This window comes from Daphnia carinata, chromosome 1, assembly GCF_022539665.2.
Source record: "Daphnia carinata strain CSIRO-1 chromosome 1, CSIRO_AGI_Dcar_HiC_V3, whole genome shotgun sequence".
NCBI classification, from domain to species: domain Eukaryota; kingdom Metazoa; phylum Arthropoda; class Branchiopoda; order Diplostraca; family Daphniidae; genus Daphnia; species Daphnia carinata.
Window position 1 is genome coordinate 11,022,192 of NC_081331.1, and position 27,509 is coordinate 11,049,700.

General features: G+C 41.1%; 9 protein-coding genes across 16 annotated transcripts in view; 4 read left to right on the forward strand and 5 right to left on the reverse strand.

Moving 5' to 3' along the window:
* The first annotated feature begins 69 nt into the window (after positions 1 to 69).
* On the forward strand, positions 70 to 3,316 carry LOC130693645 (ras-related and estrogen-regulated growth inhibitor-like protein). Its single transcript, XM_057516837.2, has 6 exons — positions 70 to 210; positions 1,277 to 1,373; positions 1,481 to 1,537; positions 1,624 to 1,700; positions 2,314 to 2,565; positions 2,785 to 3,316. Exons 2-6 carry the CDS (start codon positions 1,307 to 1,309, stop codon positions 3,166 to 3,168), a joined length of 837 nt encoding a protein of 278 aa, XP_057372820.1. The 5' UTR covers positions 70 to 210; positions 1,277 to 1,306; the 3' UTR covers positions 3,169 to 3,316.
* A 1,061-nt stretch (positions 3,317 to 4,377) lies between these two features.
* On the forward strand, positions 4,378 to 6,647 carry LOC130696273 (ras-related and estrogen-regulated growth inhibitor-like protein). 2 transcript variants are annotated; one of them, XM_057519365.2, is made up of 5 exons: positions 4,378 to 4,542; positions 4,876 to 4,932; positions 5,402 to 5,478; positions 6,012 to 6,200; positions 6,261 to 6,647. In XM_057519365.2, the coding sequence occupies exons 1-5, from the start codon at positions 4,422 to 4,424 to the stop codon at positions 6,642 to 6,644; spliced, it is 828 nt and encodes a 275-aa protein (XP_057375348.1). In that variant the 5' UTR covers positions 4,378 to 4,421; the 3' UTR covers positions 6,645 to 6,647. The 2 variants fall into 2 exon arrangements, with proteins under 2 accessions (XP_057375348.1, XP_059350267.1); XM_059494284.1 differs by lacking the exon at positions 4,876 to 4,932.
* Positions 6,648 to 6,860: 213 nt separating this feature from the next.
* Positions 6,861 to 8,180, reverse strand: LOC130693513 (S-formylglutathione hydrolase-like). The gene is made up of 5 exons (XM_057516675.2): positions 7,993 to 8,180; positions 7,730 to 7,923; positions 7,482 to 7,671; positions 7,202 to 7,421; positions 6,861 to 7,126 (listed from the first exon to the last, which is right to left on the reverse strand). The coding sequence occupies exons 1-5, from the start codon at positions 8,061 to 8,063 to the stop codon at positions 6,947 to 6,949; spliced, it is 855 nt and encodes a 284-aa protein (XP_057372658.1). The 5' UTR covers positions 8,064 to 8,180; the 3' UTR covers positions 6,861 to 6,946.
* A 97-nt stretch (positions 8,181 to 8,277) lies between these two features.
* Positions 8,278 to 10,128, forward strand: LOC130691990 (transcription initiation factor TFIID subunit 7-like). Its single transcript, XM_059494307.1, has 8 exons — positions 8,278 to 8,452; positions 8,520 to 8,651; positions 8,729 to 8,809; positions 8,891 to 9,269; positions 9,331 to 9,470; positions 9,531 to 9,633; positions 9,693 to 9,862; positions 9,921 to 10,128. Exons 1-8 carry the CDS (start codon positions 8,354 to 8,356, stop codon positions 9,945 to 9,947), a joined length of 1,131 nt encoding a protein of 376 aa, XP_059350290.1. The 5' UTR covers positions 8,278 to 8,353; the 3' UTR covers positions 9,948 to 10,128.
* LOC130692001 (L-seryl-tRNA(Sec) kinase-like) lies at positions 9,862 to 10,826 on the reverse strand. Its single transcript, XM_057515054.1, has one exon. It carries the CDS (start codon positions 10,824 to 10,826, stop codon positions 9,942 to 9,944), a length of 885 nt encoding a protein of 294 aa, XP_057371037.1. The 3' UTR covers positions 9,862 to 9,941.
* Positions 10,827 to 10,857: 31 nt separating this feature from the next.
* On the reverse strand, positions 10,858 to 11,428 carry LOC130692009 (mitochondrial import inner membrane translocase subunit Tim10 B-like). Its single transcript, XM_057515064.2, has 3 exons — positions 11,319 to 11,428; positions 11,159 to 11,254; positions 10,858 to 11,103 (listed from the first exon to the last, which is right to left on the reverse strand). The coding sequence occupies exons 1-3, from the start codon at positions 11,334 to 11,336 to the stop codon at positions 10,858 to 10,860; spliced, it is 360 nt and encodes a 119-aa protein (XP_057371047.1). The 5' UTR covers positions 11,337 to 11,428.
* A 212-nt stretch (positions 11,429 to 11,640) lies between these two features.
* Positions 11,641 to 12,948, reverse strand: LOC130695887 (thymidylate synthase-like). 2 transcript variants are annotated; one of them, XM_057518956.1, is made up of 6 exons: positions 12,861 to 12,948; positions 12,672 to 12,798; positions 12,434 to 12,613; positions 12,298 to 12,373; positions 11,964 to 12,234; positions 11,641 to 11,895 (listed from the first exon to the last, which is right to left on the reverse strand). In XM_057518956.1, exons 1-6 carry the CDS (start codon positions 12,867 to 12,869, stop codon positions 11,686 to 11,688), a joined length of 873 nt encoding a protein of 290 aa, XP_057374939.1. In that variant the 5' UTR covers positions 12,870 to 12,948; the 3' UTR covers positions 11,641 to 11,685. The 2 variants fall into 2 exon arrangements, with proteins under 2 accessions (XP_057374939.1, XP_059350281.1); XM_059494298.1 differs by having other exon boundaries at positions 12,672 to 12,813; positions 12,879 to 12,946.
* A 788-nt stretch (positions 12,949 to 13,736) lies between these two features.
* The window catches only part of LOC130695853 (neurobeachin-like), a 31,587-nt gene continuing 17,814 nt past the window's right edge, over positions 13,737 to 27,509 (reverse strand). For 5 of the 6 annotated variants that reach the window (XM_059495422.1, XM_057518926.2, XM_059495420.1 and 2 more), the window contains 18 exons: positions 19,934 to 20,051; positions 19,721 to 19,823; positions 19,507 to 19,622; positions 17,162 to 17,274; positions 16,903 to 17,043; positions 16,648 to 16,767; positions 16,356 to 16,508; positions 16,183 to 16,255; positions 15,652 to 15,746; positions 15,490 to 15,579; positions 15,231 to 15,408; positions 15,063 to 15,143; positions 14,815 to 14,982; positions 14,656 to 14,751; positions 14,408 to 14,578; positions 14,128 to 14,324; positions 13,910 to 14,061; positions 13,737 to 13,832 (listed from right to left, as the gene is read on the reverse strand). In XM_059495422.1, coding sequence (XP_059351405.1) covers positions 13,742 to 13,832; positions 13,910 to 14,061; positions 14,128 to 14,324; positions 14,408 to 14,578; positions 14,656 to 14,751; positions 14,815 to 14,982; positions 15,063 to 15,143; positions 15,231 to 15,408; positions 15,490 to 15,579; positions 15,652 to 15,746; positions 16,183 to 16,255; positions 16,356 to 16,508; positions 16,648 to 16,767; positions 16,903 to 17,043; positions 17,162 to 17,274; positions 19,507 to 19,622; positions 19,721 to 19,823; positions 19,934 to 20,051 — 2,256 coding nt within the window. In that variant the 3' untranslated portion in view covers positions 13,737 to 13,741. The remainder of the gene's footprint in view (positions 13,833 to 13,909; positions 14,062 to 14,127; positions 14,325 to 14,407; positions 14,579 to 14,655; positions 14,752 to 14,814; positions 14,983 to 15,062; positions 15,144 to 15,230; positions 15,409 to 15,489; positions 15,580 to 15,651; positions 15,747 to 16,182; positions 16,256 to 16,355; positions 16,509 to 16,647; positions 16,768 to 16,902; positions 17,044 to 17,161; positions 17,275 to 19,506; positions 19,623 to 19,720; positions 19,824 to 19,933; positions 20,052 to 27,509) is intronic. The other variant, XM_059495424.1, reaches the window with a different exon arrangement.
* On the forward strand, positions 24,783 to 27,111 carry LOC130695843 (protein mab-21-like). Its single transcript, XM_057518914.2, has 2 exons — positions 24,783 to 25,828; positions 25,981 to 27,111. The coding sequence occupies exons 1-2, from the start codon at positions 24,986 to 24,988 to the stop codon at positions 26,233 to 26,235; spliced, it is 1,098 nt and encodes a 365-aa protein (XP_057374897.1). The 5' UTR covers positions 24,783 to 24,985; the 3' UTR covers positions 26,236 to 27,111.

A 27,509-nucleotide genomic window follows, 5' to 3' on the forward strand; every position in this document is an offset into this window, starting at 1 on the left:
ATTTGCGAAGGACGCGCCTTGATATATACCAATGTGTCCGCCCGCTTTGACATCAGTTCAGAAGTGTGTCTCTAACAAGAATCGCCAGTGTTCCCACGTCTCACGCTGATCATCGAAAAGCCAAGTTTCAAAGCCCATCCAAAACGGATATTTGATTTTCCTCTCATTTTTCTTTCGCAAGAAACTTAAAAAAACTGTCAACATCGTCAGGTAAGAAACTCTTATTAATTGCATTCAACGTTTCACGTACGGAGGAGCAAAAGAGACAAATTTGCGCATTCGTTTTCTGTCAGCCAATTGGCGCCATTTCATTTGCGGCTGTCAAATGAAACAAATGGCGAAATGAAACGATCAAGGCTAAACATAAATCTAATCAGAAAAAAAAAAAAAAATCTCTTTTCGCTAGACGGATGTGGCGATGTGTATATACGGGTAATAGCGCAGCTGTTAGTCTACTCCATGTTGCTCACACCAAACGACAGGCCGGATGCTCCGCCGGGTATATATAGAGAACTAGAAAGAGAGGAGAGGGGAAAAAAAGATATCGAGGAATGCCAAATGGTTGTTTTATGTAATTACAACGAACCCAGGGCCTCCCCAATTTTAAATCGATAGTTAAAATAGCGAGAAAAACGTCTGGAAAAAACTGTACGACTTCTTTAATGCGCCTTGTTTTGAAACGGAGAGCCAAAGAAAAGCGCGACAGTGATGAAAGGTGGGTGGCGACGCTGTCCGCTTTAGTTCGGGAGTAGCAAAGAAACAAAAAGAAAAAAAAAAATTCAAACCCATCATCCGCCTACTGGGCCACAGACCTCAAAAGTCAATAAGAAAAGAAACAACAGAAACGGTTGTCATTACACAACTGATGTAGGTCACTGCAACGGTCAACTACGAGAAGAAGGGACGTATAGAGAGCAAAATAATTTTGTCAAAGCCGACAATAAAAAAAAAAAGCAGGGAAGGCTGGGCGAATATCGAAGTCCCGCAATAGACAAGAGCGGCCATGGTTTGCTGACGTCAGGCAACTAAGTATCCGCAAGCAATCAGGCCAGCTAATTAGCCCCGTTTTTTCCCCCGATCCTAAGTTGCTATCTTTGAACAAAGAGGAAATGAGAAAGGCTCGCCATATTCTTTTTAAAAATTTAATACTGGTGGGGGGGAAACAAAAAAAAAAAAAAATAGCACAAAGAAAAATGAATTTCCTTTGATCAGGTTCTAGAAATGTTTTAATCCCGTAATGATTTTCAAAATGATTTTTTTTGGTACGCGTAATTAGGTTCTACAAGAGCCAGGCCATACAGCCATCATGAAAAACGGGATCCAATATCAAGTGAAAGTAACGATTATCGGGGCACGTCAAGTGGGCAAATCAGGTATGTTACATAGTTTTTTTTTTCACGTCAAAAACTGTCGTTTCCGCACAATTTCATTAAAAATTAAATTGTTTTTGTATTATTGATTCGCTTGGAAACGTGCCCAGCCCTTACGGTTCGCTACCTAACGCGGCGCTACATCGGTGAATACAAGTCGCACACAGGTAAAAGAAATTTCCAAACAAGAACATGTTGATTGACGTGTACATAATCCTATTGCATCTTTTCCGCAAATGTTACGCGTTTCTAGATTTATCGTATCGGCAAATTTTCTGCATAGACGGATCGAGCGTCGAAGTGGAAATCGTCGATGTCTCTAATCATCCGGTAAGTTTACGCAATAGATCCCCCGCAATTTTCAATTTGCCCATTTTTTTTTATTACGTTCTTTAAATAGTTGTAACATATTAAGAATCCAACTGGATTATCCTCGTAGAAATAAAGAGTAATTCGCTATGGCAACCCAAAGGAAACGACCGTTTCGAACGAAACCATAGCAACGGTAGTTATCAATAGTAGCCAAAATATTTCAACATAGATCCGGGAAGAGAGTAATAAAAACAAACAAATAAATTGTAAACAACAAAAAAAAAAAGAACGTATCAAAATGTAAAAAAAAAATAAAAAAACGGAAATGCCATTGAACTAGGCGGCGTAAATATTTACCCATCAAGCTTTAGATGGGCAGTTTCAAGATATAATCAAACGTTATTGTGATCTTGAAAATGCGCGTTCAAACAACGTAGTAAAAACTACAAATGCAAAAAAAAAAAAAAAAAAAAAAAAGAGAACGTCTCTGTCATCAGTCAGCATGGACTGCGTGTGGATCTTGGTGCATTTTCATTGTTTGCAACTGACCACTTCTTGACTTAGCCCATTTGTTATTCTAAAAATCTGTCGTCTTTTTCTTTCTTTTTTAACCTTGGGACCAAACAAACAGGAGGATACGAGCGTGCCGACGACACGAGCCAAAAACAGCGACGCCTGCGTCGTTGTCTACTCGATTTCCGACAGGACGAGCTTTGAGGCAGCACACGAAGCTCTTGTCGCCCTACAGACAAACAACTCGACCAGTTGTCAGCGAAAATCTTTCGAGGACGACAACAAAGACGAACACGAAATCAATCTATCCCCGCTGTCCGTACCTGTCGTATTGTTGGCCAATAAAAAAGATCTCGGACATCTAAGACAGGTTAGTTATGGCAACGCGAAATCCCGCGAAACAGTGTCAGATAGACACGCGTTTCGGGAGAGATTGTTGAGACGGGCAAAAAGACAACGGCAACAGGATTCTGACAGTGATGACAGAGTCCCGTGTTTTAAAAATAGAAATGTCGGTTTCGCGAGTGCAATGAACGAGAAAAACGAATATCAAAGATGACGTATGCATTTTTGCTTCCCTTTCTGACAGGTCAATGCGGCAGAAGGAAGGGAGCTGGCCAAACAGTTTTCGTGCGTTTTCTGCGAAGTCTCAGCGGCAGATCCGGCCGAAAGCGAACCGGAAGACTTGGCCGACATTTTCAATCAATTGATCAAGGAAGCGCGCAGTTTCAAGATCAGGCAACAGGACGCCAATAACAACGCGAATAACAACAACGGAAGCAGTCATAACAACAACCGGCAGAGGAAGCGTTCCGTCTACATCATTAATCGAATGCTGGGATCGCTAATGGGACGCAATTCAATGCCACCTGAACTACCTTCTTCTCGGAAAGCAGGCACTTCTCAAATGGCATCTTCCATGCCAAACGTGGCAGGTTCGTTCCGATCTGTTTTCAAAAAACGGTCCGTCTAAATGCCCGTCGCTCCCTAGTTGCCATTATATTACAAGAGATTTCACGCAAAAAAAAAAAATACTCTTTTTACCTGATGTCTATATCACAAATTTGTACGTGCAAAAAAGAAAATTGATTTGGCATTTATTTTGAAATTGAATCAAATTGTATGGCCATTATTGGATTCTCGATATCAAGAGATACGCCGTTTTTACTTGTATACGCAAAATTTGAGAATAATTAATCCAAAATGTGTTTTTGATTTATGTAAAAAAAAGGAGGTAGAGTGACGAACGAGAATGTGTAAAATATTTTGACGGTGGCTTCCCAATTTCAAAAACTCTTTACTTCGATCAAACAACTGGCTCAGTATTTGATTGTTTGAATATGTGATAATATCGATTGTGTTTGCGCGTGAAAAAATGTAACCGTATCTTCCCTGTGATGTTGAACGAATGAAATATGAAAGAATCTTGCAATGACGACTCCGTAGCGCAAAAATCCTTTTTAAAAACATCTCCATCGCCGTGGGCGGACAAACGGAAAGCGTGTCCCACTTTAAGCGCAATAGAAAAACAAATATTTCAGTAAAAACAACTGAAAATAAAACGATAAGACAACAGTTGGAAGCGTCACTTGGCGAAATGCGTGAAAGGATTTATTATGTCCGTTCGAGTGAGTTATGGTCCAGCGCACACCCACTCGACGATAATAACAAACCACATCCGCGAAAGATTTGCGAATACTTTCCATTCGCCACTTGTGTTTAAATAAAAAAAAGAGGCAAAATTGGCTAGACACTTGCCCAGAAATACCAAGAGCTTGTCGACAAGGAAAACCCAGAAAATGACGACACAGATAAACGCCGTTACAACGAAAAAGTGTAGAGAGGCTCAGCGTGAATTCCCCCGCCATCGCTTGTTTTCTAACTCTCCTTTTTTTCTCTCTCTAAAGGTTTGGTTGATATGCTAATACAGATAGACAAGGACGCGCAAGCATTTCCTGGGTATAGTGCCTTATGGTATTCTCTGAATTTTATTTTATTTTTACAAGGGAAAACAAGGCACGATGCCTAGTCATTCTTTATTGTGGGTTCGGAGGTGCGGCCAGTCGCCGTTACAACGAGATGCAACTTTGCCTTCCTCGTCTCACTCACCCAAAGGCACACAAAGAAAAAGAAAGAGCGAGTTGAAATCCATAGTCAAACGTAGTTGTTGGGATGGACGCGACGGATAAAAAAAAATCAAGCAGTCAAGAGAATCAAAAGGCAAAAATGCGACTCGACGAGAAGATCAGTAGCGTCGCGTTCGGCCGATTAACGAAAATCGATGCCGACAAAAATGTGCCACGAATAAGAGTGTGTGTCCTAGGATTGGCGGCGGTCGGAAAAACGGGTAAATTACACATCAAAATTATATTTCTTTCAAATTAAAAAAAAAAAACTTTCCTTTTAATCAAATTGTTTCCAAATAATCGCGACACCGCATTTCTGTGCGCAACCTACGATTCGTTTCTTCGTGTTGCATGGCAACGCGGATGCGACGCTCACCACCACCCCCCTGCACTAACAGGCTCCTTCGCAAATTTGCTATTATCTCTTATTCATCCGACTTAAAAGGTCAATTTTTCGCGACACCCACTTCTTCGCAAAAATAAAAATGGGAACGTTCGTGCAATAGCAACACCGTTAAAAATCTTTATCTATTTTTGCACTGTTTACGTTGCAGCTGTGGTGGTTCGTTATTTGACCAATCGATTCATCGGAGAATACTGCTCGGGAAAAGGTATAAACCCAATTTCTTTTGACTTTTGCATTTTACTTTTAAAACCTCTTGACATCCCCCCCCCCAAAAAAAAAGAAAAGAAATGGCAAACGAGGGAGGGAATAGAAGATTTCGTTTAAATCGAACGAACGACGATGCCTACGCGATAACAGAGAAGTACGGCGAGTGTAAAGGAAAGTAATCGATTTGAGCAATGCATATTTCCCCGAAGAGTGAGATAGAAATGGGAGGGTAAAAGGTCTAGTCATTTCTCTCCCTCTTTCTGTTCCTCTCGTACCATTCAACTGGAACTAACAAAGCAGGCGGCCAACTTTGAACGCTCACGTTGAGCTCCACGTGAGCCACATGTTCTCTTCGTACATGTTAACAATTTAAAGAAAATCATGCGTGTGCTTAAACCCACATCGGGTTAAAGCACGTTTTTCGCATACAGACACAAAGTATTGATTTTTAAACACGTTATTGCCAGATTTGCTCTACAAGAAAACAATAAAAATCGATGGATTCCCTTCGCAGATTGAAATAGCAGACACTTCAAACGCTTCGGTAAGATGAGTCATCAATTATCGATTTGCTTCTGTCGGTTTGACGGTGTGCAAACTACTAATAGCCAACCGGTTTGTGGCACCGCTCGCATAAAGGGATGATGTAACATACTGGCAAATTGCCTTAAAGATTTGGGGCGAAAACTCGTTAACCGACAACACTGACATCGAATACGAAGTAATTAAACGCATTCGCACGAATTGACGATCGACAAATTGTTTCAATGACCAAACAGCTGAGTGAAAAAAATAATGCCAAGGACGAGCATGCTTATGAATGCGACAAAATCTGAAAATTCTCTGAGATCAGATCTTGTTGCAAATATGCAATAATAAGCAAGTCACTCTTATCGACCTTGACATACATATTTCCGGGTGACTGATCATCACAAAATAACGCAAGTGCGAGTCCTTCAAAATGTAAAAAGAAAGAACAATAAAGCAGTAATAGTTACTGAGTAATCTAACCTTTAGAAAGAAGAAAATGTAATTGAAATTTCAATAAATTCAAAGCAGCCTATTCTTATATCCAAGGCGGATTTTTCATTCCCAACGGTTCATGTTTCATGGGCAGACGCATGTATAGTTGTCTATTCCATCGGAAATAGCTCGAGTTTCGAGGCCGCAGCTACGATGCTTGAAAAAATTCAGAATCTCAAAATGCCTTTTTATCTACCGGTACTTTTGTTGGCCAATCAAAAAGATCTCGAACACCTACGTCAGGTAATCTAGACACATAAAAATTTCAAAGATATCTAAGTAACCCGTCCTACTCGCATGAAGGTTCGCGTAGAGGATGGCCAAGCGTTGGCGGTACAAAATAATTGTCATTTCGCCGAACTCTCGGCCGCCGAAGATGTCGAAGGAGTGGCGCTCACCATGACGGCCTTGTTCAGAGAGGTGCGGACGCTCAAGTCGCAGCGGACGGCCGTTCGCCAAAAAAAGCCATCGCTTATGCACGTCACCAAGTTATTCAGCTCGTTAATTGGACGTTCCTCTGGTACTTCTTTCAGTGAAGCAGACGGTGAAAAGCCCAAACTTAAAAGTAGTTCAACTGCATCGTCGCTTCACACGAGCGACGAAAGTGAAAGCAAAGCGAATACGCCAACGGAGAAGGAGGTCAAATCGAATAAAGGAATTAAAAAACGACCTTCTTTCTCTCTATAATTGCTTACGTCTACCTCCGTCGCCCACAACCGACCCACGTCCGACGAGACGCTTAAGTTCCACGCATCGGACTTATTACTAATGGCATTCCTTTTCAATCGTCAGTTGCTCTAACGAGATGATCTCTTTTTACTCGATATATATCTTGTTTACACAGTCTCATTGGAAGGCTGCCAACGGTATAGTCTCCAACCTCATTGCATGTTTGAAGCCAACGACAGTGTTGGATATAATTTTAATAAACAGAAACAAAGAATATCCGCTACAGCTTGACCCACTACTAAAGAAAGGGAAATCTAACCTTATTGGAGGAATTTTGCATGATGGCTGAAATGGTCTTCCAGGTAAGTCGCTATGAAGTAGTAGCTGTGGTCGTATCCTGCCTGTTTCCGTAGAACAATTGGCATGCCGGCTTTAGCACACGATTCGACTAGGTTATCGGGAAGAAGCTGGCCGTCCTTTAGGAACTGATCTTCCTCTCCCTATGAATTATTTATAAAATAAGGATCCAGAATTTCACTACACAAAAATAGACAGAAAAATTAGGTTAAATGTACCTGGTCAACAAAAATCTCAAGTGGGGCGCCTTGATAGTTGGCAACCAAACATGTGGCATCCCACTCCTTCCACAGGGATTTGTCAGCACCCAGATAGCCTGAGAATGCTTTTTCTCCCCATGGACAGTTAACTGGGTTGCAAATCGGAGCAAATGCCGATACACTTTTGTAGAGCCCTGGGTTCTTCAGAGCACATATTAGGGCACCATGTCCTCCCATGCTGTTTAAATAAAAAATGTTCAATTGCTTGTTTTTCTACTAATTATTTTGCTTTTTATACCTATGGCCCATGATAGACATCAGGTTTGAATCAGCAGGAAAGTTTGCAGAAATCAGTTGTGGCAACTCTTTGGTGATGTATGAAAACATGCGATAATTTGTCTTCCATTTTTCTTCAGATGCATCAACATAAAAACCAGCCCCAGTACCAAAGTCCCAGCCATCTTCTTCCCCTTCAATACCACAACCCCCTACAATCATGTAACATGTGAATATGAATATAATACAAAGAACAAACTATGGACCTACTTGGACTGGTATCGGGACAGACAATGATAAACTGATGATTTGCTGCCAGTTTCTGACCTCCAGCCTTTTGGATGAAATTTTGCTCATTACATGTCAGTCCCGAAAGCCAATAAATAACTGGAAGCTTGACATTGGCATCTTCTGCCTTTGGAGGCAAGTATACAGCAAAATTAATCTTGCACTTGAGTTCCTCACTACAGTAAAACAATCAAAATGTCCTATTTTAAAATCTCAAGACATTTCTACAAAACATTTTTGATTACCTTTCATGTGAGAAGACTTTCTGAAAGCCTCCAAAACATTTATTTGAAGATACTTGAGTAATTGCGGCCATGCTTCTCAATGTAAAGGTTCTGCAACAACGTCCACGTGTCTTACCCGATAAAGTTATCAGTGCCGTGACCGGTGGAATAAGATTTGACGAAAAAAGACGTAAAATTTTCAAGTAATAAATATCTGGCAATTGAAAATAAAAACGCAACGCTGCAGCGTTGCCTTTATTCCAAATTAGTATTTTGTTGTTGTGTCTGCTTAGGTGTTTAACTGGTGTCAGTTGTTGTTTTCCTATTTGTATATCGGTGTGTTTGCATGATACAAAATTGATGGTGTAGCCTATTTTAAAAAATGAATAGGCCAACGGTATTACCCCCTAGCAGTACTAATGATAATGGAGGCGATGAGTTGGAAAATCAGTTCATACTTAGATTGCCAGCAAATCTACCAGTAAGCAGTTGGACACCTTTGTAAAAGTACTTGTCAGCTAAACTTCTCTGTGTTCCCTGCATTTTAGGAATGTGCAGAAAGTCTAAAGCAAACCCTGAGGACAGGTGTGATGAATCTGAAAGACCGTCTGAGTATTAGGTTGGACAACGACATGAGAAAAGGATTGGTTCAGTTTGATTCATGGGTCATGTCTGCCAAGGTGTTATTCCAGAAAAGATTTTGCACCAAATGTTTATGACCAAAGGTATATGTGTGCATTCTGCTTTTTATTTCTAGGTTTTGGATCTACCTTGTGTAATGGAATCTCAAAAAACTATAGATAACAAAACATTTTATAAAGCAGCTGATGTTAGCCAGGTGAGTTGTTATTTATTAAAATGTTTTGGGAATTGAAAACTCTATCATGTTACTTTATATATATTTTTTTCAATTATTTAGATATTGATTTGCAAAGAAGGTGAACAACAGTCAAGTAGTGAAGAAGAAACACCTGTTAAACCAAAGAAAAAAGACCCCCACAAGGTTGATAAAAAATTCCTATGGCCTCATGGTATAGCTCCACCAATGAAGAATGCAAGGAAAAGAAGATTTAGGAAAACACTGAAAAAGAAATACGTCGAAGCTCCAGAAATTGAGAAAGAAGTTAGGCGTTTATTGCGTGTTGACAATGAAGCGGTTAGTGTACGGTGGGAGCTAATCACGGAAGAAGATGAAGCTAAAGTAAAGGCAGCTAACGAAGCTGGCTTAGGAGAGGGAGCGGCGATGACGGTCCCTCTTGCAACGGGAACATTCGTCAGTACTCAAAGTCGCGGATTAGGTATGATCTGTTATTAACACCTTACCTTTCAATAGTAAACTTATGCTTTTTTTATTTATAGCTGAGCATGATATTTTCGGTGAAGCGTTGAGTGACTCCGATGAAGAACATGGAAGTAAAATAAATATCATGGAGTCAGACTATGAGAATAGCGATGAATCCCGGGGTTCGGGGTCGGAGTTCTATGCTGGAAGCAATAGGGTATTGACCAAGCAAAATACAATTATTCACATTAATGTTGTACACTTTCCTTTTTTGCAGGGGTCTAATTCTATGATAACCCAGTTTAGTGGAGACATGTTTCGTGATGATAGTAGTTCGTCTAATCTTTCTCCTCAAAAGAAAGTGGTCGATACCCAAAAAGGTAAGTCGATAATTTTTTTTCTTTTCTGCCATTCAATCTTCATTTCTCGTTATCGTTAGACGATTTGCAAAAAATGGCTGACAAGCTAAGAGAAGAGATCCGTGAAATAAAAAATTTGAGACAAGCTCAAGAAAATGAGCTTGCTACTATTGAGAACGCCGCTTTAAAACAAAGATTCCAAATGGCACTTTCAAAACTCGTAGCACAAGAACAAGAAAAAAAAGAAGAGGTGATCGTATTGCTGTTTATTATTCAACCAGCGATTTTGACCAGTATATTCTTTCTAGTATGACCAAGTCATGTCTATGCTATGATGAACACCTTTGGAGGAAAATCGTGGTAACCCAGGCTTCAAGTTTGGGCATGTCGATGGATTCATCTATTTTCAAGATGTCTGCCGGTGGTACTATGATTCCTCTTTTAACATCTTCCATGACGGACTGTCGAATGTCGTTAAGCTGTGCCGCCAATACACGAGCACTATTTTTTTCTTTGTATTCGCGGATGTACTGATTTATTTGTTTTCTTAGAGTTTTGTCGATATTATGAACGACATTATGATTGTTGCATAATTTGCTTTGCTCGGCCACAAGTTTCTTCTCTTCGAGCCTCTTGATGGTTGAGACAGGATTACTGATAGCTTCCTGTATGCGGACCCAAATCTTGATCATCATTTCTGGTTTATTTATATCAGCAGTGTCGATTGTCAGCGAGTTTTCCCACGATTCGCACGGCAATTCAAGTTTGGTATCCATCTGAACAATAACACAGTCGGGAACACGATTGCTTTGTGGGCGATTGCTGTTTTGAAATAAGGCGTTAACGACTTCGCACTTGACGTAGATTTGAAGATAGCCCGTGTGGAACTTGGCAGCTAGCTGATGATATTCGTACCGCATGCTTCGATAATAGTTGTTATCGTCTACAATCATCACGCACTTTTGGGACGAATTAGATGTTGCCAAAATAGATTTCACGGTCTCTCTCATTTCACGTCGATATTGTTTTGTCATTTCACTAGTTGATGATAGAGCAATTTTGGTTTGCTCTTCTAAACTCACAATGTTATCATAAGTTGTACACTTCACAACACAATCATTTTCTGACAAAAAACTACATAATTTGTTTGCTAACCAGCTTTTTCCACTAGCAGGCAAGCCTAATAGGACCACAACACAAAAATTTTGGTTCATTTTTGTTTGTCACTTTTTACCTAATGCAATTTTAAAGTTGAGGCTGTGATGAGGTGTCTTGGGTTACATCGTTTGAATCGGTTCTACTAATGTTATCAGGTTGTGTATGATTGCTAGTGTCTACCGATTCTGGAACACTTTCAGAAGTTGGAGGATTTAGTTTTTCCATCTCTTCCATTCGCTTTTGCATAATGAGAGGCTGAACTTCCATGTACACAGACATGACTTTATGATTAACCCGAATGTTTTTATTTGAACATAGTTCAACACAACGATCCTGAAATTTACAGAACATGATCAATGAGAATATTTGTAATAACGCAAATCCTTACCTCATCCTCCGTCAATTCTCTTGTCTGAAATGTGTTAACGCATCTGGTAAAACAGGTCTCTGACATTGTGTTGAATACTAGGAGAAAGTCTTTAAACTACGAGAGAAAAATGGTTATCCTTCACGCATTTTTGTTTGTGTGAACCCGGTTACAAACTTACATTTTTAAGCGCATCCATTATTTTCTCCCCACACCTTTTCGTTTTGTTTCTAAAATCTTGGACCTACGAATGAAGACGGGCTGGACACGTGAAGAGAAAGAAGCCTCTTCTTAGTTTACTGTAAAACTAATATATATATTTTTTATTACTTTTTTTTACGCTTGAAAATAATCAAGTCTAAGATGAGTGGCTTAAGTCATCATAGTTTTGATTAAAGTCTTGTTTCGTTTGGTAAGTATAAACTAAATAAACACTAAATAGGTATTTGCATTACAATTACGCAAAATGTCAATGAAAAATCATAATTCATGAATTCATTGGGTCAGTATACAACTTGATTTATTTTATCGAAGGAGTGGTACAATATCTAAACAGCCATATCCATCGGGATCTTTGGGTGTGGATCATACCCTTCAAGTACAAAATCTTCAGCCTTAAAATCGTCAATATCAGACACTTGGCGCGCGATTTTGAGAGTAGGAAATGGTCGCGGCTCTCGTTCCAATTGCTTTTCTAGCGCACTTATGTGATTACTGTAAACATGAGCATCCCCAAGTGTATGAATGAATTCTCCTGGCTTCGGTAAGAAAAAAAATAACTTTTAAATTACGACATTACCAAATACAATCAACAACGAAACCTTACTTTTAAACCTGTAACGTGGGCAATCATGTATGTCAGCAATGAATAACTGGCGATGTTGAAAGGCACACCCAAGCCCATATCAGCGGACCTCTGATACATCTGACAAGAAAGTTCTCCATTCGCTACATAAAACTGTGCCAAGCAATGGCAGGGTGGTAAAGCCATTTCTCGTAAAGCACTCGGGTTCCAAGCAGTAAGAATCATGCGTCGGTCCTCGGGATTGGTGCGTATTGTGTGTATCAAATTCTTGAGTTGATCAACACCTTGACCACTACAAAAATGCAAATATAATCTGAAACCAAAGTTTAAAAACATCTATTTCTTTCCAACAGACCTGTAATCACTGTGCATATTGTCATATTTAGCCCCAAAATGCCGCCACTGAAAGCCATAGATTGGACCCAAGTCTCCTGTTGGTAAAAGAGTCCAATAATTATTCCCAAAACATCAGTAATAGGCAAAATTTACACCTTCTTCTCGATCTTTCAATCCTATTGAATCAAGATACTCTCTTGAGCTATTTCCATCCCAGATTCGAATATCCTTCTCTTGCAACTCTTTAGCATTTGTTGAACCTCTGACAAACCAAAGGAGTTCTTCCATCAAGCCTCTCCAGAAAACTCGTTTAGTTGTCAACAAGGGGAATTTTCCTGTTCAAGCACCACATAAACTATCACAGCATGCAATCAAATTTAAGTTTAGGCATACCGTTTCGCAAACTGAATCGCATTTGAGCTCCAAAAATTGATCTTGTTCCGGTGCCTGTCCGATCTCCTTTGACATTTCCATTTTGAATAAGGTTTCTAATAAGGTGTAGATACTGGTGTTCCTCATGCTTTAACACAAATTTCTAAGTTAGTTCCATGAAAGGTGTAATAATAGTAATGTAGCACGAACCTCGGCCATCGCTTAAACTGTTGTAAATGGAGATAAATCAAACACCGCCTACTTTAAACAACCGCCTTTTCTAGTATGCAACTTGCAGCCGACGGAAGAAAACACGTATTTTCTTGCAGGGTTGCCAGAACTATATTTTTCTCCCGCCAACATCCCAAAATTTGCAATTTCAAATTCCAATCTCATTGAAGTAAAAGAGCTAGTGTATTGCAAACCCCCACACAAACACTTTTGGCAGAACACTAACATAGGAGGAGGAGAAAATATATATAGGGAAAAGAAGGGAAATTTCAGTAGCCAGTACAGTACACAGCACGAATAAAACGAGGACTGCATTCGCGTTTGCTTCACTTTTCTTCCTGTATATAAGACAAAGAAGGGATGGGAATATTGTATTGGCCGGAGCGCACTGTGACTAGACATCTAAATCAAATTAAAAAAACAACCACTAAACCTTGTGAAATCACCCCAGGGAACTTATCTTGCATCCGCGGAAAACAAACAAACCGGCGGGCAGAGAGCTAGTTCTATATATGTACGGCTAAAGTGAAAGCGAAAGTCAGCAGAACCTACAACCTTCACGTGTTGGGAGGGAATCGATTGATGGCTCGTCGGAATGTACGAGGGAGTGAAAAAGAGACAAAGAAAGTAGAGATGGGGGGGGGGGGGGTTTGGGGCATAGGAGGGCAGACCGTTGGCCGGAAATCTTCTGAGACAAAACTTGTCGTCAAATTCGGACCGAAATAAACAGAATTTCAGGCGCATCGACTTGGCATCCAAGAAAACCACGCGCGCAAGTGTTAGAGCGAGGCACGTTTATGAGCTCAACAACGGAATTCGCAATAGCAAATGGCATGGCAATAGCATCTTCAGTCCTCTCTTTAGTAGCGTTGTTGATACTCGTGGTGCCATTTATTGAAATCCACGTTTAAGACGACAATTGACCCAGTCGCCAACCCTGCCAGTAAGTACCTGAAATACAAATGATGCAAATCATTTCAATCAATGCGAATTCTAATGAACGAATTTCAGGGTAATTTCTCGTATACTTGTTGTCGTGAGACAATGCCAGTGACCGGACGGGACTATCAAAGGCCGGGTAGGCATAGAGTAGCGCTAGCGTGAAGAGTCGCCAAACTTCGACGATGCCTCGTTCACCAGCTGTCACTAAGTATTCACCATCTCGCGTCAACACCACACACTGTAAAAAAAAAAAAAAAGAGTATTAAAATCATACGACTGCTAATTCTTTTATAGTTTATCTTACGTGGATATTATCCGAATGGTTCACGTGTCGCATCGTTTTGCCATTGACAGTGTACGTGACAATGTTGCCTTTCTGGTAGTGGACGGCAGCCAAGGCCTCGCGAGACAAGACTATATTTTGCGGACTGCCGTAGGATTCGCGCGGTTCCAGCGATCGCAGTAGGTCTCCAAACGTCGTGTGAACCAAAACCAATCCACCTACACCAACAGCAAAAAAAAAAAAAAAAAGATAATTTTGGGGTTTCAAAATGTTTTCTTTTTCGGCAAACTTCACAACTAACCCTGACTGCCGCTGACGACGAGGCCCATTTCGGCTGAAACGGCGACACTGGTAATTGCCGACTCGTGGCCAGTCAAGGCCGCGCGAGGTGTTGGACAGTCGGCCGATTCACCAACGATGGTTTGCGTCCGAGCGTTCCAATGCCACAACAAGACAGTGCAATCCTCCGAACCTTAACGACATAACATTTTCATTCAATAAAATTCAGTTCATCTCACACAAAAATACAATGACATTCGTCGCATTTACCTGATGCGATGTAGCAATCAGATGTAATGTTGCACTCGGAGCGGCTCAGGCACGTCACAATACCAAAATGACCGTATACGATTTGCGCAATTTTGGCTGAAAAAAAACCATAGAAAATAAATGAGGTTAAAACATTGTCAGAATTGAATTTAAAAATACCAGTGTCGGTAGTGAAAACTCGGAAACTGTTGTCCCAGAATCCACAGGCCATCAGGAATCGGCTGTCGACGGTTGTGATGAAGCAATTGGAGCGCATCCGCACTTTTTGGCTAAAATTGTCTCCTAGATGGCGACGGGCCAAGAAGCCACTCTGGCTGGTCACGGTAGCTTTAAATTTACAAAAATTACGGTTAGATAACTGGGCAATATTCAATCGATTTCAATGTGGACAATGGCCGATAACTTACAGAGAACGGGGTCCATAGAGAGGGGCAAATTGGCGAGGACGGCTTGGGCATTGTCAACATAGCCGGAATTGTTTCCTGAAGCTAGACAATAAATCATTTAAGAACATTGCAATAGAAAACCCCAGTACACTCTTGTATCATAAAATTAATTGATAAACAACTTTATACCGGCATAGGCAGGATTCCACCTGTTGAGGGCGAACTGCAAATTGGCGTGGACGGAGACAACAGACGGCAGAGGTAACTGGGGATACGTATTGGCAGATAAGTGGACGACTGCCGCATTGGACAGGAATTTCATCGACATGCAGACATCCTCTGTCACCGAGCTGAACATTAATGGAGACTGGACAGCGGATAAAGACGAGAAAAAAAAAAACATTCGTGAAATTCGTGTAGAGAAAAGTTTGCTATTCAATGGGTATACCAAATGCATGGCTGAGCTGCGGGGCGGATGTGGCTCCATCAGTAACTGCGATGGAGTTTGACCAAAACTTCGAATTTGGTTCTCAATGGCCTACGAAACACCACAGGAAAACATAGCAATAATTAATAGATGCTGGAATATTCATAAGTAGCACACCCAGACCTCTCGTGTCACAGGATCGGCCACACTTTCCAGGTCCACGCTGCCTTCGTACGTTAAATAATAGAAGACATTCGTTGCCCGTACTGCTTCAGGACCTGTCATTATTATAAAAAAAAAAAAAAATAAATAAATAAATTGAAGGGAAGTTTTAAAAACCGGTCACGAGATGGCGTTTAGAGCAACTCTGAAAGAACTATCATTTCGACAGACTAGCAAACATGAGGGAAAAAGGCCTCTTTCTAATTGACCACGCGCCAAATATCCGGTCGGAAGGAGGGAAAACGGGGAGAGGAAAAGTCGGCGACGGCGGATAAATCTGGCGGGCGTCGCGACGCGGGGTTCGTCTCACGGGAGATGTTGAGACTCTTGAGAGAGCGGCGACAGCCCCAAAATCGAAACCATATGCGGCTCCCCTCTAAGCCCTTTCACTACTACCAAACTAAGTAATACTAGGCACAGTAGCAGTACACACAAATGCAAACAAATGAAAAAAGAAAATACAAGAAAATAATTACTTCATTCCTTGCATACCTTTCTGTTTGTAGCCAAAGATAAGATCGATCCACTGGTGTAATTGGCACGACACGATCTCCGATTCCAGCGCCTGAACGGAAACGAAAGAACAAGAAGAAAAACCAAAAAAAGAAAGGAATTGATTATTGTCAACTTGATGAACTCGACTCGTTTAAATGAATTGACAGCACCATCCGATGAATGCGAATGAATTCCTCCGGACTGCTGGCCCAGCGAGGTAGAATCACGTCCGAAACGGGTACGTTGTCTTCCGTTTGCCCCATTTGGTATTGATTGGCGTTGACCAGCAATTCTGGCAGGTAAAACAGCTCGGGAATCAGCTCCTACAATTCACCAAACACGCCCAGCCATCAAATAGAAGTGAAAAGATTAACGAACAGCAAAACGAAAACTGACTGTGACCGATACTTTCAATCCAAAAATTGTGCTCTTTTTGTTTTGTTTTGTTTTAAAAATGCGTACCTTGACATCGGAGGTATCTCTTTGGCAATTGCGCCAGGCGAGAGCCATCGAAGTGAACAACCGGTTGGGGTAGTCGAATTTACCACCTTGCAGGTTCAAAAACAGGGTCGTGTACGGCTCCTGTTAAAAGAGTTGAAACAAGAAAACAGGGAATATTTAAATGTCCTAAATCAGCACGCCATTTTTCATTGTAATTGCGGGGCTTAACAACAAAAAAAAAAAAAAAAAAAAAAAAAAAAAAAAGAGTCAACTGACGAGACGCAAGAGCCAATTCATGGCGAAGGCGGACGTCGAGTAATGTGTGCCGTAGTGGAAGGGCGGGATGCTGTCGTGCTCCCAGTTGGCATGTCGCTCTTCAAAGTATTGCTTCCGGCTCGGATTCAGAGCTCCGATGGGCTAAAAGAAATAAAAACAAGTAAAAACCCCCAAGCACATATGGTAAGCGTATAGAATTATCAAATGTTGCCATATAGAAATGGAAAAAAAAAAAGAAAGAAATATTTTATGCGCATACCTTTGACAGGTCTCGATAGTTACTGGGTAGGCTCAGATCCAACTCGTTGGAATCGTAGTTGGTTAAAACCCAGGGAAAGACCGGATACTGGCTCAAATCGTTGTAAGTCCGCCCTACATCCAGTCGAAAAAGAAAAACAAAAAAACAACAAACGTTTTTCACATCAAAATCGTTTGCTCGCACAACAAGGAGGCGGAGTAGATGGGAGGGAATGGACGTGTGTGTACACGTAGGCCCCCCATTCATTTAGGCGGAGTTTTTTTTTTTTTTTTTTTTTTTTTTTCCCTTAGTTTTTTAAATGTTGAATGAAGAATAATCAAACAAAACGTTTTGGGGATGTGTTGACTTGCACCTGGGTGGTGGTGGTTAGCGGAGGAAATGCACCCCATCCCCCACATGTTTTTTTTTTTTTTTTTTGCCTATCTCTGCCCTGTAATGGAACAAACGTTCCCTTTTTTTTTCTCTTCCTTTTTCTCAAGGAAAAAAAAAAGAATTTCTCCGACAGACGGATGATGGATGAGCGCGTCCTCGTCTTCGACATTCATTTCGATGAATGAGCAACAAGTCAAACATATTACATCCCGCATAGCGCGTACACACACACACCGAGGGCCACACGCAACTCTTGTGGCCCGTACCGGGGGCTTCTTAAACTCTCTTTGCTCTTAAGAAAGAAAAGAAAAAAAAAAAAAGAAAATTAAAAACACCTTTTTGTTTCGTCGATGAGAGCAGGGCGAGCGCAATTGCTCAACATGTATAAACATTGGTAAAAGAATGGCCTCCTAAGCACCGCGCCCCGTACAATGTGTACATACTGCATAGAATTTACCTTTATGGGGTTAGTTACTACTACCGGATGATGGATCTCTTTTTGGGGTATTAGACACACGAATAGAAGATTTTTTTAAAACCAAGAGAACCACAAGAGGATAAAAAAAAAAAAAAGATGGATGGCATTTGCCTCTGTTAACGGGATTGACATGATGGACTGTTGATTTGATCAGAGAGGTACACGGCTACATGCCGAAGGGCGTCGACATTAACATAAGGAAATTGAATGCTGGATAAACACGCAGTCGGGAGTCTGTCCGTGTGTGTGTAAACACGCGCGCTCAGACTCTCGCATCAAAATGGCGAGTAATGATTATCGTTTCATAAGAAAATGATTTGAATTTTTTAAAAAATCTTTTTTTTTTTTTTTTTTTTTTTTTAATATTTTACTTTGCGCAATAACGGAGGGGAAATTTACTATTAAAAAAAAACAAATTCCATTTTATCTAATGCAATTTGCTCTTTAAAACAAGAAAAAGGATGTCGCTTGATTCAAGCCAGTTGTCGTGAGGGGGGCTGTTTGGTTGTGGGTCGAAAACACTACGGAAGAGAGACGGCGCCGTCTGGAGAAAAAGAGATGTGGAAAGAAACATTTAAATGTCTTCTTCCGTATCCATGGCTTCTTTTAAAATAAATAACTAAAAAACTGAGCAACTGTTCCGCTACACGAAACGACCCGCAGCTTCTAAAACAACCCCCACCAACACACAAAGATGAATGGCCGGCTGAAGATATTGTCCACGTTTTGTGTGTGTGTGTGTGTGTGTGTTTGTGCGTGTTTGTGCGTGTTGGGCAACAAACGTCGAAATGACGAAGAACTTTTTGGTCATCTGGAAAATGTCCCCAACTCCATCCCAGGGACACCACAACTTTTTTTTTTCTGCCTGGACTGCTGGACTCTCGTGAGAAAGAAAAAAAAAAAATAATAAAATGAAAACTCAAGTCGATGCCTCCCCCCATTTTTACATCGTTAACTCTGTGACGGGAGGTTGCATTCTATTCCATTGTTAGAAATGCAAATAAAATAAAAGATAAATAAAAAAAAAAAGCTGGTTATTTTCTGTCTTTGTTTTCCTCTTGGCATTCGAGAAAGAAAAAAAAAAGAAGGGCGACTCTTGCGCGTGAACGTTCCGCCTGCAGAGCTGGATGGATATTGGTGCGGACAGTGGCGGGCGAGTTGCCTGATTGGAGACGACGTCTCCACGACACCGTAAAGCTCTCTTAAAAACTCGCCTCCTCGTCTTTATTTTATTCTTGCGGCTTCTTGTTGCCAACTTAAAAAGTCGACGGGCTAAAAATATATATCGAGATGTCGTCCCTTTCCCTTCCCTCCTTCCAACAAAAATATTCTTCCTAAATGTCGTTTTTGTTTTATTTCATCTCCCCGTTTTCGGGAGGGCAAACCGAAAAAATTCCGGCCTCGCAGTCGGGCGGAATAAAAACCCCAACGATGTTGATAAAAAACACGAGAAACTCAATAGTAGACAATAAAAATATCTTTTTTCTTTTCTTACCTGCGATGGTGTTGAGGAACATGAGATACTCGAAATTGGAGATCTCTCGACGCTGCCATTTCTGCGTCATGTTGGACGATCGCATCAGTTGGCGAGAGGACATCATCGATGCTCGCCTACCAATTGATTTCCAATTTATTCCAACGTTCGCGTCAACACTTAACGAAGCCAAAAAAAAAAAAAAAAAAAAATAGAGAATTTTAAAGACTTATACCTTGATTGCGGGATGCCGTATTTAACACCAACGCCGACGGGTGGCAGCACTTTGATGATCCTTTTAACGGTGGCTTGGTCGGGGAAGGCGAACAGGATCGAAGCTGCGTATGTTAAATAACGAAAAAAAAAAAAAAAAAAAAAAAGAATGGTAATAAAAATAAAAGAGATTTTGGTTGCGAAGGATGGATGACAGGTCGAGAAAAGGCCTTACTTCTGCTGGCCAAAAAGATCTCGATGGCCACATTCTGCAGCAGGTAGCGGCGAGTGAAGATGGCTCGTATCTCCGTAAAATACCATTTGCCGTGAAGATTATCGCAGTACTTTAATACCTACACACACAACAACAAAAAAAAAAAGAAAAGAAAGAAACAGATGACACACAATGTCGTCATTCCTTTTTTTTTTTTTCGAGGTAATCGAAAACCGAAATCTTTTTTACTTCTTAAAGCAGAAAGAGAAACATCAACTGTTGTTGTAGAAAAGAAGAAGAATCCTTAAAAAAAAAAAAAAAAAAAAAAAAAAGGGAAAATCCAAAGAGACAACTTAAGACTTTTCCCGATGGAGGGGAGAGACCCCAACGAAAAAAAAAAAAAATATATAATAATAATAAAAATAACAAAAAACACACGCCAGATTGTCACCACCCACTTCACTCCTCTTTCTCTCCCCCATGTCGAGAGTAAAAGCAAAAGAGAGGCATCCTACAAATCCGCTGAAAAGATAACACAGAAAGAATGCAATACACGCAGTTCTACAAAAGCCAGAGCCTCTCTCTCTCTCTCTCTCTCTCTCTCTCTCTTACACACGAGATCGAATTACCTCTTGCACAGCTCCCCAGTCTTTTTTTTTTTTTTTTTTTTCACCCAAATGGACCTGATTACTTTGGCTTACTTCCCTCTTATTGCAACGGAGGAGGGTTAGAAAAAATAAAAGACAGCCGGTCTTTTAAAAAAAAAACGACAGCTACAGTTGCTACTATTTCCATTAAAAAAAGATACATCACAATTCTTTCTTTTATTTAAAAAAAAATATATATATATATAGAAATGATTTCCGTAGTTTTTTGTTCATATAGAGATAACGATAAGATTCTCGTTTTGAGCATCACTCGTCTCGTATAGCACTCGATAATCCATCAGCAGTTTCTCTATTTTTTTTTTAATGATGATCCCAGCAAGCTACGCGATGACCTAACGGATTATTGGGAGCATCTCGGATGTCTACTCACGTGTTTTTCAGCCTTTTCCCGAAGTGATTACACGCGCCACGCGTCGATTATTCAGAACGCACACACACACACACACACACACACAGAGAAAATGTCTTCGGTAATGATCGGGTTGTCGAGCAGAAAAAGGTAGGCCACGCCTTAATGGAATGGACGGACGGTTGGTGGTACGAGAGAAAATACTTTTGTGGGGAAATACGAAAGATGCACACGTGCCAAGTGCATCAAACGATTTTGGCTCTGCGCGCAATCGCTAATGAGACCCTCGAGGTCCATGTATGGCGGTGCAATCCTCGTGTGATTAACGGCCAAGCTAATCGGGAAAGGATATAGCAATAGATCAAGAAGTAAACTTCAAAATTATTTAACACAACGTTGGTTCAATTTCAAACGATTTTTTGAAAATAGGCCTGTTAAAAGGCCTAAAGGATGATGAGGAACGCTCATTATCATCTTAGCGTATGCATAGGCACGTAAACCCATTTGCTGATGGCTGCTTTCGTACGATTGCGGATGCACTCAGATATTACATTGTTTACGTACGCATAACCATAGAATCATATAGTTCAGTATTCCGTTAGGCTGGAGTAGATAGGACACGAATTTCTTTGTGATCGAAAATGGCGGACGTGTTGACAATGGGAAATAGTTCAACGAAAACGGATGACTTCCCTTCTTTTCAAGAAAAATATACGCTGCGCACCGTGCGTTCCGTGAAAGAAAATGGCGGCTATGAAACAACACGACGTGAAAAAACATTGAAATAATCCCACGATTTTTTTCTTTCTTTCTTTCTTATCATGTTTTACATATTATGATAAACTAGCGTCTTATATATATATATATATTTTTTTTTTCCCTCTTTCTCTCTCTCTTTTTTTCCCTGCCCGCCGATTGGATAATGACCGACCGGTGGCGTTGCATGGCAGCGGCGCCGTGACTGCGTGAAACGGTCGATGGTGGATTCCCGGCGCGATGCATCAAGTGAGTGATGTCAGAGCCACATCCCCCCAATCCGCGCCGACCCCTAAAGCCTGTCTGCCAACAATATCTATTTCTCTTTTTGCTATAGTTACTAGACTTTGATGGATTCAATCGAATTTCCCCAGAATGAATAAATACCAAAACTCGAAAACAACAACAACAAAAAAAAAAAAGGCGAGGAAAGAAAATTGAAAATAAAGAAGAAAATTCTTATGATATCGATCCGAAAACATGCGCATCCTTTCGATCTTTTTTAAACTAAAAATTACTTACACACATTGTAAGTTGTAAACATTCATTCCCTTTCACCCCTCCCCATTTTTTTTTTTTTTGTAATCATTCCAATGGCTTCATCATCTTTGGTACTACCACCCACTCACTACTGTAGTATTACTACCCGCTGATGCGTATAGAATTGAGACTAGGGTGGAATAAAAAAAAAAAATCGAAAAGAGAGGCAGATGGGCCAGCCCACCAGCAGTGGCCCAGATCAAAGAGAGAGAGAGAGAGAGGGGGCAAACATGTAGCGCTAGTAGACAAACATTTTTCACCAAATGTTTGAATAATCAGCGAGAGAGTGTTTTGGTGGCCCATTTGCTATACAAAAATAAAGGGGGGGGGGGGGGGGGGAGACAGAGGAGGCCGGTCAAGTGTGTTGCCCTTATACACTTGTACACATCCCCGGAATTGCAGTAGTGTGACACTAATGGGAGATGTATGACACGATAAAAAAAAAAAAAAAGAAAAACCTGCTCCCCTCCGCTCTCTTTTGTTGTCGGCGTAATCAAGTTAAAACCCGCCATGAAGAAGATCAGGCAGCAACAACAAGATGATTGCATTTGAAATTCGATATAGACGCAACGCAGAATTTGTTTGAATTGAAATAACGTAGAACCAGTTCAATCGCAATTTTCTTTGATAATGTAAAAAAAAACAAAAATAAATAAATATATAAATAAGGAAATAATTTTTCACGATTCCGTGAGTCACACGAACTTGCATTAGATGCGCACACACCAACGGGAGTGCCACAGGGAGGGAGGGACTAAATTGGATTATGGAAAGAGCTATGGATGGTTGCCATGGTTACGCCGTCTAGACGGTCATACATCTTACCGGTCCTTTTCCTTCTCCCACGTCAAAGAGGGGGGGGGGACGAAAGAAGCATTACTGATGCATTAAGCTCCATCTAACCAACTTACTTCCGCTCAAAAAAACTCCGGACTATATCGTACCATTTTTACGTACGGCCCATTCCGTGCGGATCCACACGCAACCGACTGGCCGAATCACTCATGTACACACTACTAATCAACCACATTTTCTGTTTGTTTCTTATCTATTCTGATTGTTAGGCAATCTTTTAGAAGCGAACGGCAGATACACAAAATTGTTTTGTTATTTTTCAAATTGCAGCTGTTACAGATGCCCTTTCCGCTTTTTTCTTTCGGCGTGGAATAATAATAACCCTCGAATATGAAAAGGGAAAAAAAAAATGGGTGACAAACGAGGCAACAGTTGAAAAATTGTGTGGCTTTAAAAAAAAAAAACGTGTTCTTTTGTTTTCAAAAGAAAACTGCCGGTATTCTATATGCTGGGCGCATAAACGGCATTTAAACACTAAAGACAATCACGCGGTCATAACTCGCATTTTGGTAAACCGCGAACGCGTTTTCTAATGGCAACTGAACCCGAAAGTAAAATATAAAAAAATATGTCTACCCCATTTCGTTTGCCTTTGTCATTAGCCACGCCGACTGATAGACAAGACAACACACAAACAAAAAAACAAAAAACAAAAACAGGAACGCACATTTGCATACGGAATCAGTCGGCGCCGTATGAGAAAACAAACAAACACGAGTCGTAAAAAAAAAAAAAACTAAACAGAAAAACAATCCTACCGAAAAGTATAAGGGAATAATCATTTCTAGAGGATCCGGTGCCGACATCAACCGCAAAACTCGGTAAGAAAAACAAAAAAGATAAAATACAATCAGCCGAAAAAAAAAAAAGCCGCCCAGAAATGAAACCAAACTACCAAAGACAGAAAAAAAAAAAACATATAAATATTACATACGCTTTATATGTAGATCTTGTAGTAGTAAAAGAGTCGTTACGATAAATCAATAAGAAGTTATGTCCACACAGAGGGAAAACTTCCCTTCATATGTATAAATATCCCATCTCTCCCCGAACAAAAATTTGTTCCTCTTTTTCGCTACAAGAAAACATAAAGAACCGCCATAAAAAAAAACGTAAGAAACTTTGCTCTTTTAAAAAATAAATATATATATATATATATATAACGCACACGCAGAGTTCGGTCGGTGTATGCGAGGTATAAAGAACGGGATATGTGTTCTAATATACGACGAAGAAAGAAGCAGCAGCAGCAGCTCCTGGGTTAGATGCACGGAGGGATGGGGATAAAATGTTCTGCCGGTCAATAAAACCAACAACCAACGCGATTGGTCCGTTCCCGGCAGCAAAACGAACAGCCCCAAGTTCAACCCACATACACGCACGTCACTTCCAAAACACAAAGCAAACCAGAGGTGCGGCTGTTCTGTTCAAGTCCGGAGATGGCGGACGAGAAGCCCCGCCCCGACTGCCAAAAGCCCATGCAACTCACAACCAATGAGAATAGAATAGAGGCGGAGCCAACCGAATTTGTTTTGCCCACGTCTTTTGATTTTCCCCTCTCTCTCTCACTGTCTTTCGAGAAGAGGCAAGGCATCGAAGAAAAAGAAAAAGGGAAGAAACAATGGTGAGATTCTTCGTGAGCGGCCAGTGATGCGCCGAACGTGGTGAGCAGTGGTCCTAAACCAAACTCTCTGCCGCCTTACATTTTCTACCCCCCCCCCCTTGTTTTGTTGCCAGATCGAATTTCCTTGATTTCTATCGCGACGATGATCTAATCGATTGATTAAAAAAAAAAACCCTCATTATTCGGCGGTTTTCTTGGATACACAAAAACTAGGAGGCCTTTTGTTCCATTCGTTGAATTTTTTGTTCAGACCAAGTGTTTGAAAAAAACGAAAAAAGAAAATGTTGGTCCCTTCGGATATGATGGCGGCCCAGTCGAAGATGCTGTACCAGTTGAACAAGTATTACGGGGAGCGGGTGCAGACGCGCAAAGGTCAGATCGCCAAGACGTTGCGCGAAGTGTGCAAAGTGGTGCAAGATGTTTTGAAAGAAGTGGAAGTCCAAGAGCCGAGGTTTATCTCGTCTCTGGCAGAGTGCAATGGACGGTTCGAAGGACTGGAAGTCGTTTCGCCGGGCGAATTCGAAGTCGTCCTCTATCTCAATCAGATGGGCGTTTTCAATTTCGTCGACGACGGCACTCTGCCCGGATGCGCCGTCCTCAAACTCAGCGACGGAAGAAAGAGATCCATGTCGCTTTGGGTCGAGTTCATCACAGCCAGCGGATACTTGTCCGCCAGAAAGATCCGATCCCGATTCCAAACGCTCGTCGCCCAGGCCTGTGACAAATCGGCGTATCGCGACATTGTCAAAATGGTGGCGGACACGACCGAAGTCAAATTGCGGATCCGAGAGCGGTTCGTCGTCCAAATCACGCCGGCGTTCAAATGTTCGGGAGTTTGGCCGCGATCGGCCGCTCACTGGCCCATTCCGCACATGCCCTGGCCTCATCCAGGCCTGGTGGCCGACGTCAAAACCGAAGGTTTCGACCTGCTCAGCAAAGAGACGCCGGCCATGACGGGCAAACAGTCGGCGATGGAAGGCGACGCCTGGGTTCTCAGCTTCATCGAAGCCGAGAATCGTCTCTTGGTCGGCGGATGCCGCCGCAAGTGTCTCAGTATTCTCAAAACGCTCAGAGATAGGCACCTGGACATCCCGGCGAACCCAGTGACAACTTATATCATGAAGGTACGAAAATAAATAATTAAAAAATAGAAAAAAAAAACCCCCAAAACTCAATCAATCGAAAGCCGTCGGAATCGAATCGTTTAACCATGGCCGATATTTTATTTTTAAAAATGTTTCTGATTTCCATCCGCCTTTTTCTTTTATATCGACAGACGCTGTTACTTTACGAGTGTGAAAAACATCCAAGAGAAATGGAATGGGACGAATCCTGCCTCGGTGACAGGATCAACGGCATTCTACTGCAGTTGATTTCGTGCCTGCAATGCCGCCGGTGCCCGCACTATTTCCTACCGTCGCTGGATCTGTTCCGGGGCAAACCGCCCGCTTCGCTCGAAAGCGCCGCCAAACAGGCCTGGCGTCTCACGCGCGAACTCTTAACCAATTCTCGCTCGTTAGAGAAACTTTAAAAACGAAAACAAAAGAGGACAGAAAATGAGGGGGAGGACCCGCATCCTTCCTTCGGTAGATCACGAGAAAAAGCAAAACAAATGAAAGCGGGATATTCAGTTGAGGAATTGTAATCATATTCTAAATGTTAAAAAAAAAAAACAATAGATTTTGTTTCTTGTAGATTAGGGTTAATTGATCGATTTCAAAAAAAAAGAGTGTCGCAATTCACGGTGCTAAAATGTTAGAACTTAGACGCTCGTCTTCTCCCAGTTTTGTAATACCCTAGATTTGATGATTCTATTAAACAAGACCAAAGTTCACACGTCTTGTGCGAGAAATGATCTTGCTTTTTTTTTTTTTTGTTCAGCTTCCACTCTTTTCGTTATTCACGTCCCGCATCAACATAAAAAAGACGGACGTTACCCCGGTGTAAAAAAAAAACAAAAGAGATCCCCCCCCTCGCCCAAAACTGCAAACAAAAGTTTCCTATTTATTTTGCTATTATTATTTTTCCTTGTGTGTCAATCAAAAGAAACAGAGAATGAATCCTATATAACTTTAGCTTTGCAATATGGGCTCTCGTTGCTGTAAAAACAAATTATGTGTACAAGAAACTTGTTTCGACTCGTCTTTTCTTTTGTTGTTGAAAAACTTTGAATTTCACCAGTCCAAGTGATTTAAAAGAACTTTTTTAAACGCTTTACGCCCATTTTTTTTAACCTTCTTGTTTGTTTTTTTTAATGGTTGTCTCTGTGCACCTGAATGTCTTCCGCTTTACATTTTTTTTCGCAATTCCGATTGTTCGGGAAAAAGAAATTTTAGTGACCGAAAGAAAATGAAAACAAAAATCAAACACCAATCACGCACGAAAATAAACGCTTTTCCAAAATGAACTCCCGCCTCTCTCTGGCCAACACCTGAGCAATTTCCCATACGGTTCGCAATGGCAAACTAAAATGGCCGCTGCGGAGCCACTCCTCTTGTTGTTATTTAAAAAGAAAAAATAGAGTACACGTAGACAACAACAACAACAATGGCGACCCTTCGTGCAGTACATGTTTCAGTGAGTATTGATCAGGTAACAAAAGACGATGATCTCATCAGTCTATAGAGGCCTATAGAGTCCCCCTGCAGATGAAAGAGAGCGACCATATGACACAACACTACACCCACGTAGACACGGAAACTGAACAAGGGAGAGAGAGCTACGCAAAAGAGGCCTACGCATTCCATGGTATCATCTAACTCTACACCGTCCCTCTGTTATACAGTCGGCACGACAAACAGATCA